Source organism: Antechinus flavipes, chromosome 2 (assembly GCF_016432865.1).
Source record: "Antechinus flavipes isolate AdamAnt ecotype Samford, QLD, Australia chromosome 2, AdamAnt_v2, whole genome shotgun sequence".
Taxonomy (NCBI): Eukaryota; Metazoa; Chordata; class Mammalia; order Dasyuromorphia; family Dasyuridae; genus Antechinus; species Antechinus flavipes.
Window position 1 is genome coordinate 235,947,657 of NC_067399.1, and position 14,027 is coordinate 235,961,683.

The 14,027-nt window shown below is 34.0% G+C and overlaps 1 protein-coding gene across 1 annotated transcript in view; it reads left to right on the forward strand.

Annotated features, from left to right (window-relative positions):
* Positions 1–14,027, forward strand: part of SLC9A8 (solute carrier family 9 member A8) — a 118,116-nt gene that overhangs the window by 84,799 nt on the left and 19,290 nt on the right. The window contains exons 11-13 of the mRNA XM_051976573.1: positions 5,113–5,229; positions 7,615–7,697; positions 9,718–9,829. Coding sequence (XP_051832533.1) covers positions 5,113–5,229; positions 7,615–7,697; positions 9,718–9,829 — 312 coding nt within the window. The remainder of the gene's footprint in view (positions 1–5,112; positions 5,230–7,614; positions 7,698–9,717; positions 9,830–14,027) is intronic.

Here is a 14,027-nt window from a genome sequence, read left to right on the forward strand (position 1 = left end):
ATGATGAATTAGGACAAATGAGTAAAGACAATATTAATAATGATACAAAATTAAAAACTCCTTTAGTTTCTTTCTTGTTGACTATATAAGGTTATTAGAAAGTATTTTACCCAGGCAAGGAAAATGCCTTTGGGTTTAAAAAGGTACTAAAATATGCCCCATTTTCCTGAACTTAGAAAATGCATTCAATGCATTCTAATGGCAAATCTGAGTAACTCAGCCATTTTAAAGTTATAGACCATAGTTCTATACATAGTATCAATTTAAAAGTATCATGTAACAAAACAATAGAGATCAAAAAATTTGGACACTGGCTTATACTGACCCCTGGGGTTATTTGAGGGCATCTGAGGGGATCAGGAAGAAATTTCATGTGGAGCATAACACTGGAGCAGTCTTGGGAAAAAAAACCCAAAAAAACCCAACAGATTCCAAGAGATCTAGGTGAAAAGGGCATGCATTCCAGGCATGGTGAGTAGCTAGTGAAAGTGCATATTGGCAGGAGATGGAATGTCGGTTGGACTATAGAGTTCATGGGGAGGAATAATGTGTAAGAAGACTGGAAAGGTTGGAAGGTTCAGGTTGTAAAGAGCTTTGATGATATGTAGAAAGAAATGGATAATTTGATATTTGAGGCAACAATGAGTCATTAGAGTCCAGTGGAAGTGGGCAAAGCAGGTAACATGATCAGACCCGTGATTCTGGAAAATTACTTTGGTGGCTGTGTGAGAAGTGCATTACAATGTGGACAGAGGGCCTTGGAGCAGAAAGAGCAAGCAAAAGGTGCTTGCAGTAGTGGAGGCAAAAAGTGATGAGGTTCCACTTACTGTGAGGTTAAGGTAGTAGTTGTATTAGTAGACAAGAGGGGCTATATGAAAGACATATTAGGGATATAGGAGTCACAAGATTTGGTAATTGCTTGGCTATATAGGGTAAGTGAGAATGAATAGTCAAAGATGACAGTGAAATGTGAACCCAACCTAGATGACTAAGGATGTTGGTGTCCACAGCAGTAAGAGGAAAATACAAGAGGGAAAAAAGTAGTGTAGTCACTTTTGGAAATGTTGAGGTTGAGATCCCTCAGGGATATCTAATAGGCTTTTAGTGATATAATCCTGGAACTCAAGAGAGACTAGGACTGGATATATATACATCTAAGAATTATCTTCTTAGAAGTGCTAATAAGTAGAAGTTAGTGAGATCACTAAGTGACAGTGTGTGGGGGAAAAACAGCAGTCAAAATTACAGAGGTTAAGGAAAATGAATTCCTATGAATGGCAAAAAGAACCAACATAAATCATTAAATCTTAAAAACAGACATTCCAGCTGCAACTGTATTGTTTTCTATGCTATTGCCTTTTCTTGTGATTTTTTAATTCACTAACTTAACCTTAATAATTCTATGAATCAGTTGTTGCATGAGTGTGAATGTTCTCTCTGCCAATACAGATCATCAACAATCCATGATGTCCTTTTTATATAATTCTAGTCTATATTTTGCCACAAATCTTTCATAAATTATCCACTGAACGTGGTAGAGTATTTCTTCTGTTTTGTTTTGTTTTGTTTTGTTTTTAAATAGCACAATAGGATACCAACATAGTATTCAGGCCATTCCTCTATATTCCTTACCTTCCTTTTATAACCAGACTATTTCTTTTTCTGGTCATATGTGTTTTTGATGATATCAACAGGGATATAACTCAGCAGCTTTGTAGAAAATTTTCTATATTGGAAGCAGCATGGTGTAGTGGAAAGAAAATCAATTGGAGTCAGAGGATCTGAGTTCAAGGCACAGCTCTGGGTTCTCATTGTTGGTGTCCTCATTGTTGTAAGGCAATCTTTTTTATGTCCTTAATTGATTCATCTATCAAAGTGGATTTTTGAAATCTTTTCATCCTTAAGTCTTCCATGTTTCCCTTCCCACTATTCTCTCAAGAGAACCTTGCTTCATATTAAATTGAAAAAAAATTGGAATCATTTGCCAAGAGTTCTTTTTGTAATGTACTATTTAGTTTGATGATCTTACCATCTCTCATGGATTTAGTTAGCACTTTTATTCATTTGAATCTCAGATCTGTTTAGGTAGTCCTAACTTCTTTTTTTCTCCTTTCTTTCTTTCTTTCTTTAAAAAAACAACTCTAGTTTTGGATGTGAAATTAGATGTCTTTTATAAACATACTAAATTCACTATGTCTAAATTTGAACTCCTTATCTTTCTCCCACTCTCTCTCATCCTCATATCCAATCTGTTGTTAAGTCTTGTTGATTCTTCTGTGGCAACATCTTTTGTACATCTAGGAATGTGCTGGAGATAATGCTAACCAGCTTTTAAATTTTCAGTGTGAGCATCACACTTCAGAAATGCATTCATTACAAAGCAGGGCTTGATTTGTTGTTTTGTTGATTACCTAGACTTAAGAAAGTATTAAAAATGAAAACTGAACTTAAAATTCATGCACATAAATTTTACCCTCTTCTCAGCACCATTGTTAAACATTTACCTGTACAACCCTGTTATGCTCTAAAATATTGCTTAGTTCAGCAGGAATGCTTCAGAAGACTCAGGGAATTAAGTCATTATCTGACTGGAGACTTGGTAACTAGAAGCTAATAATGGTAATAAGAATAACTAGAACTTTTACAGTATTTTAAGGTTTGCAAAGTACTTTATATCTATTATCTCATTTGAGCTTCACAAAACCTCATGGGTGTACACTTCTCTCTCTCTAATACTGCAACTATCCTAGTGTAGTCCTTTTCCACTTCATTTCTGGACTATTGCAGTAAAGTTCTGGTTGACCTCTCTGCTTCAAATTTCTCTCCACTCTCTACTCCAGGTCATCTTTCTGAAAAAATGATATTCCTAAAGCAAAAGTTTGACCATGTTATCCCAATTCAGTAAATGCCTTTTCAACTCCTGGATCAAATAGAAAATCCTATTCGGCTTTTAAAGTTTTTGTAATTGGGCCCCTTTCTATTTTTTCACCTTACTCCCCTCCATGTACTTTACAATCTTTTGACAACCATGTTGTTCCTCCCACAAAACACTGATTTCAGACTCTGGGCATTTTCACAAGCTGTCCCCATGCCTAAAATGATTCTTCCTGGTTTCTTTTTTTCTTTTTTCTTTTTGGATCACCGACTATATTTTATTTCATTCTTATTTCTTTTAATGTATAAATAATTAAACAAATATGAATTTATAACTACTGCATACAAAACCTTATGTCAGCTGCTGGGAACAGCAGGATAAAGTTAGGCATAGTTCCTTCTTCTTTTTTTTAATAGCTTTTTATTTACAAGTTATATGAATGGGTAATTTTACAGCATTGACAGTTGCCAAACCTTTTGTTCCAATTTTTCCCCTTCTTCCCCCCACTCCCTCCTCCCTAGATGGCAGGATGACCAGTAGGTGTTAAATATATTAAAGTATAAATTAGATACACAATAAGTATACATGACCAAACCGTTATTTTGTTGTACAAAAAGAATCGGACTCTGAAATAGTGTACAATTAGCCTGTGAAGGAAATCCAAAATGCAGGCAGGCAAAAATATAGGGATTGGGAATTCAATGTAATGGTTCTTAGTCATCTCCCAGAGTTCTTTCGCTGCGTGTAGCTGGTTCAGTTCATTACTGCTCCATTGAAACTGGTTTCTTTTAAGTAGCAACTAAAACCCCATTTCTGCAAAAGTCCTTTCCTGATCCCTTTCCTAGTGCTTTCCCTCTAAGTATCTCCAATTTACCCTGTATTTATCTTATTTGTTCATAGTTATTTGCATGTTATCTCTTCCATTAGACTGTGAGCTTCCTGAAAACAGACTGTTTTGGGGTTGCTTTGTATTCACTAATGATTAACACAATACTTGGCACATAGTAAGTACCACATAAATGTTTATTATCATCATTATTATTAGCTGTATAAATGCTTGTTGGTTTGACTTAACTCAGATAATTACCACCCTTGTGACTCTGGGCAAGTTACTTAATGTCTGGGTCTCAGTTTCCTCATTTGTAAAATGTTAGGGTTAGCCCTTAATTTTCTCATCTATAAAATGAGTTGGAGAAGGAAATGGCAAAACACTCATATATCTTTGCCAAGAAAACCACAAGTGGGGTTATGGAGAGTCAGACCAACTGTAAAACAATTGAACAACAAAGGTTAGCCCAGATGACTAATCTCTAGTGTTTCTTACAACTCTATTATCAAAGTTTCTCTGATCCTCTGCTATAAATTCCCATTAGGAAATTAGAAAGTTTTATGGTATTTCTTGTCTGAATTTTGCACAAAAGACAACAAAGATCAGTTAATAGAATTTAGTGGTAAAAACTAGTATTTATGGAGTGCCATAAATTTTGCCGAGTACTATATATATATATATATGTACATATACATAGTACAGATGTATAATCTTATTCTCACAACAATGCTGGGAGATAGTTATCTTCATTTTACAGAGAAATAGGAAATAGATCAAAGTTAAATGACTTGGCCAGGGGTCATATTTCTAGTATCTCAGACCAAATTTTAACTTAGGTCTTCCTTACCAGTGTTCTATCAATTATACCACCTAACTACTTGCACCTTTCTGGATAGAAGAGAAAATAAGTTTAAACTGGGATGTGGGGGATTTAGGAAGAATTTTCTAGAAATAAGAATTGCTACATAGTAGAATTAAATTTTTGAGAGATTGCAGGATCTCATTCGACTGTCTACAGAAATAATATTTATTCCTCTGTCTATCTAAATTTCATTCATCGATCATTTAAAGCTTTGCTGAAGTGCCATTCCCTCCACAAACCCTTCCATGTCTGAAGACTTTTAATTTTTGTTGCCTTACTTTCTTGTGATTATTTTTGTCTTACTTTCCCTATTATATTATCCAATGTTATAGGAACCAGTTATATACTCATTTCTGGAACTAATCATCTGTTTGGCAGGGATTAATTAATTTTTTTATTCTTCATTTTTCATACAAATTATAATTTCCTGAAGGCAGGTACTTGAGTGCTATTCATCTTTCTATAGCATTCAATAAATGGTTGTTGAATCCATTGAATGATTGTTATATTCATTTATTGGTTCTGTTCCTCGTTATTTCTCTGTAGGTATCATGGCCATCCTATTCTCTGGTATTGTGATGTCACATTATACACACCACAACCTTTCCCCAGTTACACAGATCCTAATGCAGCAAACCCTACGAACTGTTGCCTTCATGTGTGGTAAGTTGCACATTTGTAGAGCATGAATGTGTCCATTAAAGTGTTGAGTTCTTTGGGACAGTTACTTTACAATCTGTCAGTCACTCAGAAACATTTATTAAATCCCTATTAAATGCCAATCATTTTGCTAGTTGCTTGGAGCAAATAAAAAGAATAAAATAATCCCAATTCTCAAGGATCTTGTCCTCTAATGGGAAGATAATAAATACATATATAAGTATATACAGAATAAGCACAAAGTAATTAAATATAAGGTCGTTTGAGAGGGAAGGCACTGATAGTTAAGGGAAATCAGTAAAAGTTTCATCTAGAAGATAAGACTTGAACTCATGAAGGGAAGAGAAAAATTTTGTGGTAGAGGTGAGGATGGAATGTGTTAAAGGAATGAGAGTTGGTTAATATAAAGGCATGGAGAAATGAGATGGAGAGTCATGTGTGAGAAAGAAAAAGGCCAGTTTGGCTGGATCCCAGAATGTGAGAAAGGAAGTAATGTCCAGTGAGGCAGGAAAGAGAGTTTGGAGCCAGGATAAAGGGCTTAAAAATAAACTGAGAGATTTATGTTTTAGCCTAGAAGAATTTGGAGGAAAATATTCCATGGGAGGTTTCCTTAGGCTCAGATCCTTTTTTCTTATGATCAGATTTAATAATGTCACTCCCCTACTTACGGAAACTCATTCTGACATCAGTGATTTGGTTGGATTGATGTGGGAGAGATTTGAGGGAAGAAGGCTGATCAGAATGTTATAAAAGTTCAGGTAAGAGAAGATAAAGGATTGAACTAAAGTAGTAGTTGTATAAGTCAGTTGTCATTTGCAAGAGATATAAAGATAGAAATGGCAAGAACTGGCAACGTGGTGTGAAGGGAAATAATAGCAAAGGATGATGCCTGTGTTTTGAACCCCAGATGATGGAAAGGTGGTCGTTTCTTTGACAAATAGAGGGAATATCCTCCATGGAAGAGGGTAAGATTTGGGTGAAAAGGGAAAGAGAGGGAGTGTCCCAGAGAAGGCCTTTACAAGTGTTGAATGCAACATAGAGAGAGCAGATTTAGTTGAATAATGAGGTAAAAAGCCAGATGACAAGAATTAAGGAGCGAGAGGAGAGGAAGTGGTGGCAGCAAGAGCAGACATCTTGTAGGCATTTGTCCAAGAAATGGAGGAGTGATTTAGGAGGATAACCATGTCTAATGAAAGTTTTTTAAGGGTGGGAGAGATGTTTGAAGGCAAGAGAGAAGGAATTGATAGATAGGGAGAGATTGAAGCTTTAAGAGGGAGGAGATGATTGAGGCTGCAATCCACTGGAGTAGACAGGAGAGGATGGGATCAAGGGCACATACAAGGGACTGGTGTTGGTAAGGAGAAAAATGACCTCTTTGACAGAGTCTGGAAAAAAAGAAAAAAGTGGGGATGATGTTGAGGGGTTTTGAGATAAAGAGAAAGGAAAGAGGGGGATCAAATTGCTTCAATTTTCTTAGTAAAACTGAGGGGTATATGAGGGTCTTGTGAGGGAAAAGAAGTTTTAAAAGAGTTCCTTGGGGGGTGAGATAGGTAATCAATATAGAAGGAATAAAAGGATTGCCTTGTTGAAATGAGGGCCCATGTTCAGTAAAATGACAGATTTATATATAGTTATTGTTTTTCCTGGGTTTATATAGTGCCATTTAAACATATCCTTTTAGACAACTGATTCTTCAAATTAGAATACTCTGGATGGCAAATACATGTTTCTTGTGTGTTTAGTAGATTGGAGTTCAAGGTTGTAAAAGAGGTAATGAGAGAAGACTTAATGACAACCTCTATTAATTTTCCTTCAAGACTTCAATATAATGTTGATTGTGTCAGTGGAGTACAAACTCTGGAAGAAACCATATACCTGGGAAGCTTCTTATATAAGGCCAGCAGTGGTCAATGTATCTATAGTTTTGAAGGCCAGCCTAATCAAGTTCAAAGAAGGGCATCACCAAGAGGTTTGGCCATGCCAATTCAGTAAACCAATTAAAAATGTCCTTTTTTTAGGGAGAAAGGGAAAAAAGAATTGTAATTTGTATCTATGAAGGGAACATCTGTAGGGATAAAATCACATACATCATCACAGAATGAAGTAAGGAAGAACATGCTCAGTGATAAACTTTTTTTCTTTTTTCTTAGACAGTTGGGGTTAAGTGACTTGCTCATGGTCACACAGGAAATGTTAAGTGTCTGAGGCTAGATTTGAACTCAGGTCCTCCTGACTTCAGGGCTGGTGCTAGTGATAAACTATTTTGTTGGTTTTTATTCTACTCAAAGATTATTATCCTACTCAGAGAGCATATATTCAGTGGCTTAACTATTTAATACTGTTTTTAAAAAGTTAGTTTTGAATTTTTTTCTTTTTTGCTTGTTTCAGAAACATGTGTGTTCGCATTTCTTGGCCTGTCCATTTTTAGTTTTCCTCACAAGTTTGAAATTTCTTTTGTCATCTGGTGCATAGTAAGTATTTTTCCTTTTAAAATTCTTGATTATAAGTAAAATGTATATAATCATGTTTTATATAGCTGCTTGTCATTTTTCTTTTAAAAGAACAAAATCCTTTATGGATGGCTGGGTGTTCTGGATTGTGAGCAAGTAAAAGTCATTTAATAAGAAAAATCTAGATTTCTCTTCTGGCATACAGTCATCATAATAATATTTATTTGCATTTCTATAGCAGTTTAATTTTACAAAGCATTTTTCTCAGAACTGTTCATATTAGTGGTCAGCAAAAGATATTATCATCACCATTTGTAAAATGAGGACCTCAGGTCAGTGAAAGGTACTTCTCAGCATTCACATAACTAGTCAGTAATCAGAGCTAGAATATAAATAATAACTTGCAGACATTCCTAGACTCTTACTACATGTTTGTTGAATTAAATTTTTGAATATTCTTATGTAAAATTTAAATATCTTGAAATGTATTTGGGGATGGAATAAGAAGAGATATTCAAAAGATAGCTATTACTTTAATCTCATTTCCTCCACAAAGAACAAAACTTTCTTTGTAGTACAAGGAAATTTGAAATATTGGAAATATCCTTGTATGTGAAACAAAAGATTCAGATGACCTGGGTTTAAATTTAGGTTTTGCCACTCACTATTATTGTTGCCTTGAACATGTATATCTCCCCTTTGTGAGTTTCAATATCTTAGGACAAGAAAGTTAAACTAGATGATTTCTTAGTTCCTTTGCAATTCTAAAATTATTTGATTCTGAAAAGTTCTGTGCTTGTGATAATGTGATTTGGGACACACCACCTAAAATTTTCAATAGATCTTCCCATTTGGTATTCTCTCTAGTAAAAAGGACCATACATTCCTCTTGAAGGTTAGTTTTTGATCAGAAGAAAGAGTAAAATTAAGCTAATGAATGGGCCTAAGAACTAACTGAAGTGTACTTTAGGATATTTAGCCTTTATAGCACATTTTTAGTTAAGATCATTGTCTTTAAATTCATTTAGCCATTGTTTGCATGTGAGCCATGGCAAATTTATTAGGCAGGTTGTGTTTTGGTTTCATGACTTTGGACACTTGAAAGACATTTGCATATCAGTCATTAAACATTTATTAGGTGTGTACTATATTCCAGGTATTGATCTAAAGACTAGGATTACAAAGAAGAAAAGAAAGTCTCTGCTCTCAAGGAGCTTGCAATCTAATGGGGGAAGACTATACACAAAAAACCATTGGGGTAGGTAGTGGAGGGAGATGTCAGAAGTACCTTCTTAGTTATGATGTTTCTGGAATTAAAACAGCAGACCAGCTCTTAAGAATGAAGAGTGCAATTTCTCACCCCTCAGTAGTAACCAGGAGTATTTTGCTTTACCCTCCAGCCGTTTGATCAGAATGGATCAGCAGCTGAGGGTACTGAAGGACTGTTGAAACAGTTAAAGCAGTCTCCATGATGATGAGATTTTTTATTTATCTTGGGAAAGTATGGTATATGTGGAGTCCAAACCAAGCAGAGCAGCTTATAGGCACCATATATAGAGAATCAGTTGTTTGACTTTTAGATCTCCCCTTTAGACCTATTAGAAAGTGGAAACAACTTATTTGTCCCCCAGAGCTCTGCTAATAAAATTATTCCCATTTGTGTATATCCTCTAGACGAGAATAATATAAATAAATAAAACTGGCTCCTAGATTAGTCTCTGGGTACTTCAGAATGTTCTTTTGACTTCCAATTCTGTGGTCATTAATAAAATAAAAGTTATTAATAATATCCTTGTTTTATATAAACATCTTCTGAAATTTGTTTTAATATTTTTTTCCAGGAACATAGGAAATTATACACCTATGTTTTAGATAATGCTTAGATGCTGATTAATATTGTTTGGTCAGGGTCTACTGTTACAAAGAAAAAGCTATATTTATAATGGATGTGTTCTAGGAGCTATATTAACTATGAACAAGTTAAAGCTAGAAGCAGATATGTTGAATGGAGACTTAGATGATTTTCTTGCTTTATATACAGGTACTTGTGCTGTTTGGTAGAGCTGTGAACATTTTTCCTCTGTCCTACCTCCTAAATTTCTTCCGTGATCATAAAATCACTCCCAAAATGATGTTTATCATGTGGTTTAGTGGTAAGTAACCTCCTTTAAGGAAGCAATTTGGAAGAATAACATTACTTATGTGTTATGCAAGGTACAGATGAGTTTATTTTATATCCTTCTGCTTTGCTAAAAATATTAGTTGTTTCAATTAACTTTTAAATTGAATCTCTAGGATTTTCCAACTATAAATCATGTCATTTGGAAAAAGATAATTCTATTACCTCATTCCCCATTCTTATGCTTTTAATTTCTTTTATTGCTCTTGCTAGCAATTCTAATATAATACTGAATGTTATTGATGATGATGGGCATTCTTCTTTCATTCTTGGTCTTATTGGGAAGGCTTCTAGGTTATATTACAGATAATACTTGCTGATGCTTTTAGATAGATGCTTCTTATCATTTTTTTTATTATTATAACTTTTATTGACAGAACCCATGCGTGGGTAATTTTTTTTAACAACATTATCCCTTGCACTCACTTCTATTCTGACTTTTCCCCTCCTTCCCTTCATCTCCTCTGCAAGATGGCAAGCAGTCCTATACATGTTGAATATGTCACCGCATATCCTAGATACAATATATGTTTGCAGAACCGAACAGTTTTCTTGTTGCACAGGAAGAATTGGATTCAGAAGGTAAAAAATAACCTGGAAAGAAAAACAAAAATGCAAACAGTTTACATTAATTTCCCAGTGTTCTTTCTTTGGGTGTAGCTGCTTCTGTCCATCCTTGATCAATTATGCTTTTTTTAAAGGAAAATTCCACTTATTATTTATGCTTTCAAGTGTTTTAAATAGGAACGAGTGTTATATTTTGGTATTCCAATAAGGAGCCACTGAAGATTTTAAAATAGTGGAGATGACATGGTCAGATTTCTGTTTTAGGGATATCATTTTGGCAGCTAGATGGAAGATAAATTGAAAAGGTAAAAAAATAGAGGCAGGAAAACTAATTAGGAGGCTATTGTAAAATCTGGGTGTAGCCTACTAGCTGTTTTTTGCACTCAACCATCTATATCCTGCCTCTGAGATTTTTTCATTAGCTCTTATTGAATAGAGAATAATATACACAGACCTGTATTTTAGGAAGATTATTTGGAAAGCTGTGTAGAAAATAGACTGGAGAGGGGAAATACTAAAAGTAGGAACATCAATTAAGAAGCTATTTTGTAGTTCCAAGTGATAGGTTATGAGGGTCTGAATAAGAATGACAACTGTGTGAATGGACAGAAGGGGAGAGATATGATAACTGTTACGAAGGCAGTAAATACATTACCATTATCATAGTTTTAGATTTGGCCTCAGTGATCATTTAGTCAAAAAGAATCTCTATCACAATATGCTTGAAAAGTAACTTTTCTGCTTCCTGATCTCCTTGGCACAATTCTACCTTGAAGCCAAATGAATTGGCCCTGCCTGGAATCTCTGTGTTATGAAACGGCCCAGCCTCACTGCCACTCCTACTTGAAGATGAGGTATTAATTACCTCATGAATTAATTTCTCCATAAGTGGCATATTCCCAGTTATTCTGAACCACCCCTCTCTTCTGTCCTCTGTACAAACCCAGTTCCCTGTCCCCCACTGACCTATTCTTTTCTATTTGATAGTTGCTTCTGTCTAGGTTTTCACAACACTAGTTTCCCCTGGTTCTCCCACCTAACTACTCCTCAGTCTCCTCTGCTGGATTCTTATCCAAATTATATCCAGTAGCATTATGTGTTCTCCAAGATTCTGTCCTGGGTGCTTTTATAAGTATAAGATTTCATATTTATCTCTGTTAAATTCATCCTGTCATAAGACTCAGCCCATGTTGTAGCCTGTCAGATTTTTTTTGATGCAGTATGTTGGATTTTTCTTTTCAGCTTTGTGCCAACTGCATATTTGGTGAGCATGTAGTATATACCTTCGCCAAATACCTTCACTATTAACAGAAATGTTAATAGCACAGGACCAAACACAGGACTCTGCAGGGTCTCCATGACCCTGGTTATCATTTAACCATTGATGAGTATTTGTGAGTAAGGATGTTCTACCAATTCTGAATCCTACTAGTTGTACTAGCATCTAGCCCACATCTTTTCTCCAAGAAGAGCACAAGATACTTCTTTGAATATTTCTTTTATAATTTAGATTAATGAAATTTACAGTATTTCTCTAATCTACCAAAATTTAGTAGTTCTGTTTTAAAAAAATATACGGTTAGTCTAGCAAGACCTGATCTTGTTAAAATTGCGCTGCCTCTTTGTAATCATTGTCTTTTCTCTTCATTCACTATCTCATTAATAATTCATTCTAGAATTTTGCTGGTCCTTGAAGTCAAACTTTTTGGCCTATAGTTTGTAGAACCTTTTCTGTTCTCTGTTTTGAAAATCAAGAGATTTTCCCTTTTCTAGCTCTCTTCCATATACTACTCTCTGCTCCATGTACCATTTCTACAATCTTACATTTAACATTGACAGTAGCTCAGTAATCACAGTTTTTTTAGTAGCTGCGGATGTAATTCATCCAGACCAAGTGACTTGAATTTATCAAAGGTAGTATACTAACTAAATACTTTATTACTAAATACTTAACTAAATAAATAGTAAAGAAAGTACTATTGAATTTTCATGGGCATCAAATCCTCTTTAGCTGTTTTGATTTTGCCTTTCCAGTTCAGAGGTTTGTTTCCTTGGCAAACAAAGAAACAAAACCCACAGAAACAAACTAAGAATTAGAGCAGCTTTCCCTTTTTATTCCAGTTATTCTTTTTATTTCTTCTAGTTTTGTTGTGATTTCACCTTGCTCATTTGCTATTTTACTGATTCAATTTTCTGTTCTCTTTTTAATCAAATTAGCTAAACTTGTTGTTTTACTTATTATTTCTAAGGTTTTTTTTTTTTTTTGCTTATTTCTAACATCTATTTTTCCTTTAATTTTTAATATCTTCTCTTTTGTGTTTATTTGGACTTCTTTTCTAATTTTAAAAAATATCTAGTTCATTAGTTGTCTCTTTTTCTATTTTGTTAAATGTATAGTTGTAAGTATATGATTTTCTCCCTGAGGCTTTAGGTATGTTTCAGAAATTTTGATGTTGTCTCATCATTATATTTTCTTTTACATAGTTCTTAATTGTTTTTATGATTTGTTCTTTGATCTACTTAATATTTAAAATTTCATTATTAAGTTTCCATTTGAGTCTGTATCTTTAGTAATGGTCCCTGAATCAATTTCTGTTTTTGTTTTTGTTTTTTTCGCATTATGGGCTATAAAAGATATGTTAAACTATTGTTTGTTTTTTTTATACACTTGTTTGCAATATATCTAGCCCCAGCACATAATCATTTTTTTCTTTTCTTTTTTTTTAAATTAAAACTTTTTGTTTTTCAAAACATATGTGTGGACAGTTCTTCAACATTAGCCCTTGCAAAACCTTGTGTTCCAATTTTCCCTCCCTCTCCCACACTATCCCCTAGATGGCAAGTAGTCCAATATATGTTAAACATGGTAGAAATCTATGTTAAATCTAAGGTATGCATACATATTTATACAATTATTGTGCTGCACAAGAAAAATCAAATCAAACCAGTAAAAAGCAAAAGCAAAATAAAATGCCAGCAAGCAACAACAAAAGGAATGAAAATTCATAGTCATTTTTTTATAAAAGTTCCATGTAGTACAGAGAAATAGTTATATTCTTTTGTCATTCTATTTAGATGCCCTAAGTCTTTTAATTTCAGTTTCTCCAGTAATTTTATTAATTCCATATTTTCCCTTATGTTTAATTTGCTGTTAGACTTATGCAAAACTGATAGAAGCATTAAAGTCTCCTGTCATTATTCTGTTGCTGTCTATGTCTTCTTGAAGAATTCAGATTTTTTTTTATAAATTAAAGCACTTAAAACATATACATTTATTGTTGATATTGGATTGCTGCCTATAATTCCTTTCAACATAATACAGTTTCCTTGTTTATCCCATTTTATTTTTTTAGATGTTCATTTTTACTTTCTTAACAGCATGATTGTCCACTCTTACTTTTTTGGATTCATTTGATACATAGTAATTTTTTCCCCCATCCTTTCAGTTTTATTTTATTTATGTCCTTATTTTTTACATATATCTCTCATAAGCTACAGGTTGTAAGATTTTGTTTTCTCAGCCAAGCTGTTTCTTTTTCATTTTTATTAGGTTGTTTGGTGCATTCATATTTAAAGTTATAAAATTTAGGTTTTTATTTTCCTCC